At 36.0% G+C, this 1497-nt stretch overlaps 1 protein-coding gene across 1 annotated transcript; it reads right to left on the bottom strand.

Moving 5' to 3' along the window:
- Positions 1-447: 447 nt before the first annotated feature.
- Positions 448-1494, bottom strand: LOC103520820 (adenosine 3'-phospho 5'-phosphosulfate transporter 1-like; the record flags this gene model as incomplete). Its single annotated transcript, XM_008485915.3, has 1 exon — positions 448-1494. A coding segment is annotated over one exon (549 nt), but the record flags the coding sequence as incomplete, so codon positions are not given.
- Positions 1495-1497: the final 3 nt, after the last annotated feature.

Genomic DNA, 1497 nt, shown 5'->3' with positions numbered 1-1497 from the left:
GCTTAGGTAGTGACAAAGAGCCTAAAAGACGGATTAGCCTTACGTAATTCTAAGGTTAAGCTTATCAAGCACACGATAAAAGTAAGGAAGGGCTTTTTCTTATCTACTTTTTTACATCTCTTTTCCTTTTAAAGCAGATAACAAATCCTTCTTCAAAATATTGAAACCATATTTGTAAATTTGAAATACGGCGAAAATGAAATAATAATGAGCGTACTTTTTTCTACTAAAAAATACCCTTCAAATTATTTTAGGTAAAATTATACAAAGGTTTTGTGAAAAATATTAGTAGCAGAGGAGTTGAGTTTAGGTAGAACTAGACCCTTAAGGTAGTAAGCAAACAGGTACATAACCAATACTCATAAACAGCAAAACCCGATATCTGCCAATTATCTCTTCTCTTTAAGAGGACCTTCCCCCCAAAAAAAAAAAAAAAAAAAAAAAATATGGCATTCCCTAAATCCCTAAATAATTCTACAACATTCAATTACTTGATGCAAATAAAATTACAATAATTTAAACATATAAAATGTGCTTTGTCAAATAAAGAGCTTCTACCAGAATAAAATTGTCTTACGTGGTAAGTACCTCTATTAAGCTGTATTAAAACCTGGCTATATATTTTAATAAAAAGGTCTTTTATTTGATTCTTTGGTATTTGATACTTAGTAAGTTATGTCACACAATGACACAATACTGAATTTTTAATTAATACTATGTACCTGTAATTATTTTTCTCACTCTAATTTGTTCATATCTGCAGGAACAGATATAATAATTATGGATATGTTGTGTAGGTCATAGACTACGAAATAGATAGACTACCTTTCTCCTTTCAACTAAAGCCCATGTGCAAGTACTCGATGAAGAGTAAAAACACGATCCATGCTCTCAAAGTTTCTTTAAATCTAAGCAAAACTATTGCGATGTATTGAGTTCAATGTGCTAGACTTCAGCCTGGTTCAGTTTCTTCTTCAAAGAAGCCTTGCGTAGTTTACAGTAGGCTTGCAATAGCACAGCCATCAGTACCATCAATATCCCCAGGATCCCTAGTAGTGAGATAGGATGAGCGTAGATAATACAGGACAATAGAATAGCCAGACCTTGCCGAACAGTCATGATAATTGTAAACACAATAGCACCAAACTTGTAGATGGTGAAGAAGACAAACAGTTGTCCTGCAGCAGAACTGATGGAGAGTAGAATGCAATCTAGTGTGAAGCTTGGGAACTGCAGCATGAAGTGTAGCGACTGATAGAATCCACCTTGCTGTAACAGACTCACTGCAGTGAACAGACAGGAGAATAGATTCGTACCAAACATCATCTGCAGGGAGGTGACTTTGTAGGATTCAAACAGAACACCTTGCCAGTTGGAAGTGAAGGAATCACAGGAGAGATAGAGTGCGAGGAGAATGACACCAGAGAGCGTGGTCGTCTTGCCCACCTTGTCTGAAGTGTCCAGACTAGATAGCATGAACAGGAGCATGCCGAGTGA

The sequence above is a fragment of the Diaphorina citri genome, unplaced genomic scaffold (assembly GCF_000475195.1).
Source record: "Diaphorina citri unplaced genomic scaffold, Diaci psyllid genome assembly version 1.1 scaffold4128, whole genome shotgun sequence".
Lineage (NCBI taxonomy): Eukaryota > Metazoa > Arthropoda > Insecta > Hemiptera > Psyllidae > Diaphorina > Diaphorina citri.
The sequence above is the reverse complement of the archived record's forward strand: the minus strand, read 5'-3'. Positions and strand labels throughout refer to the sequence as shown.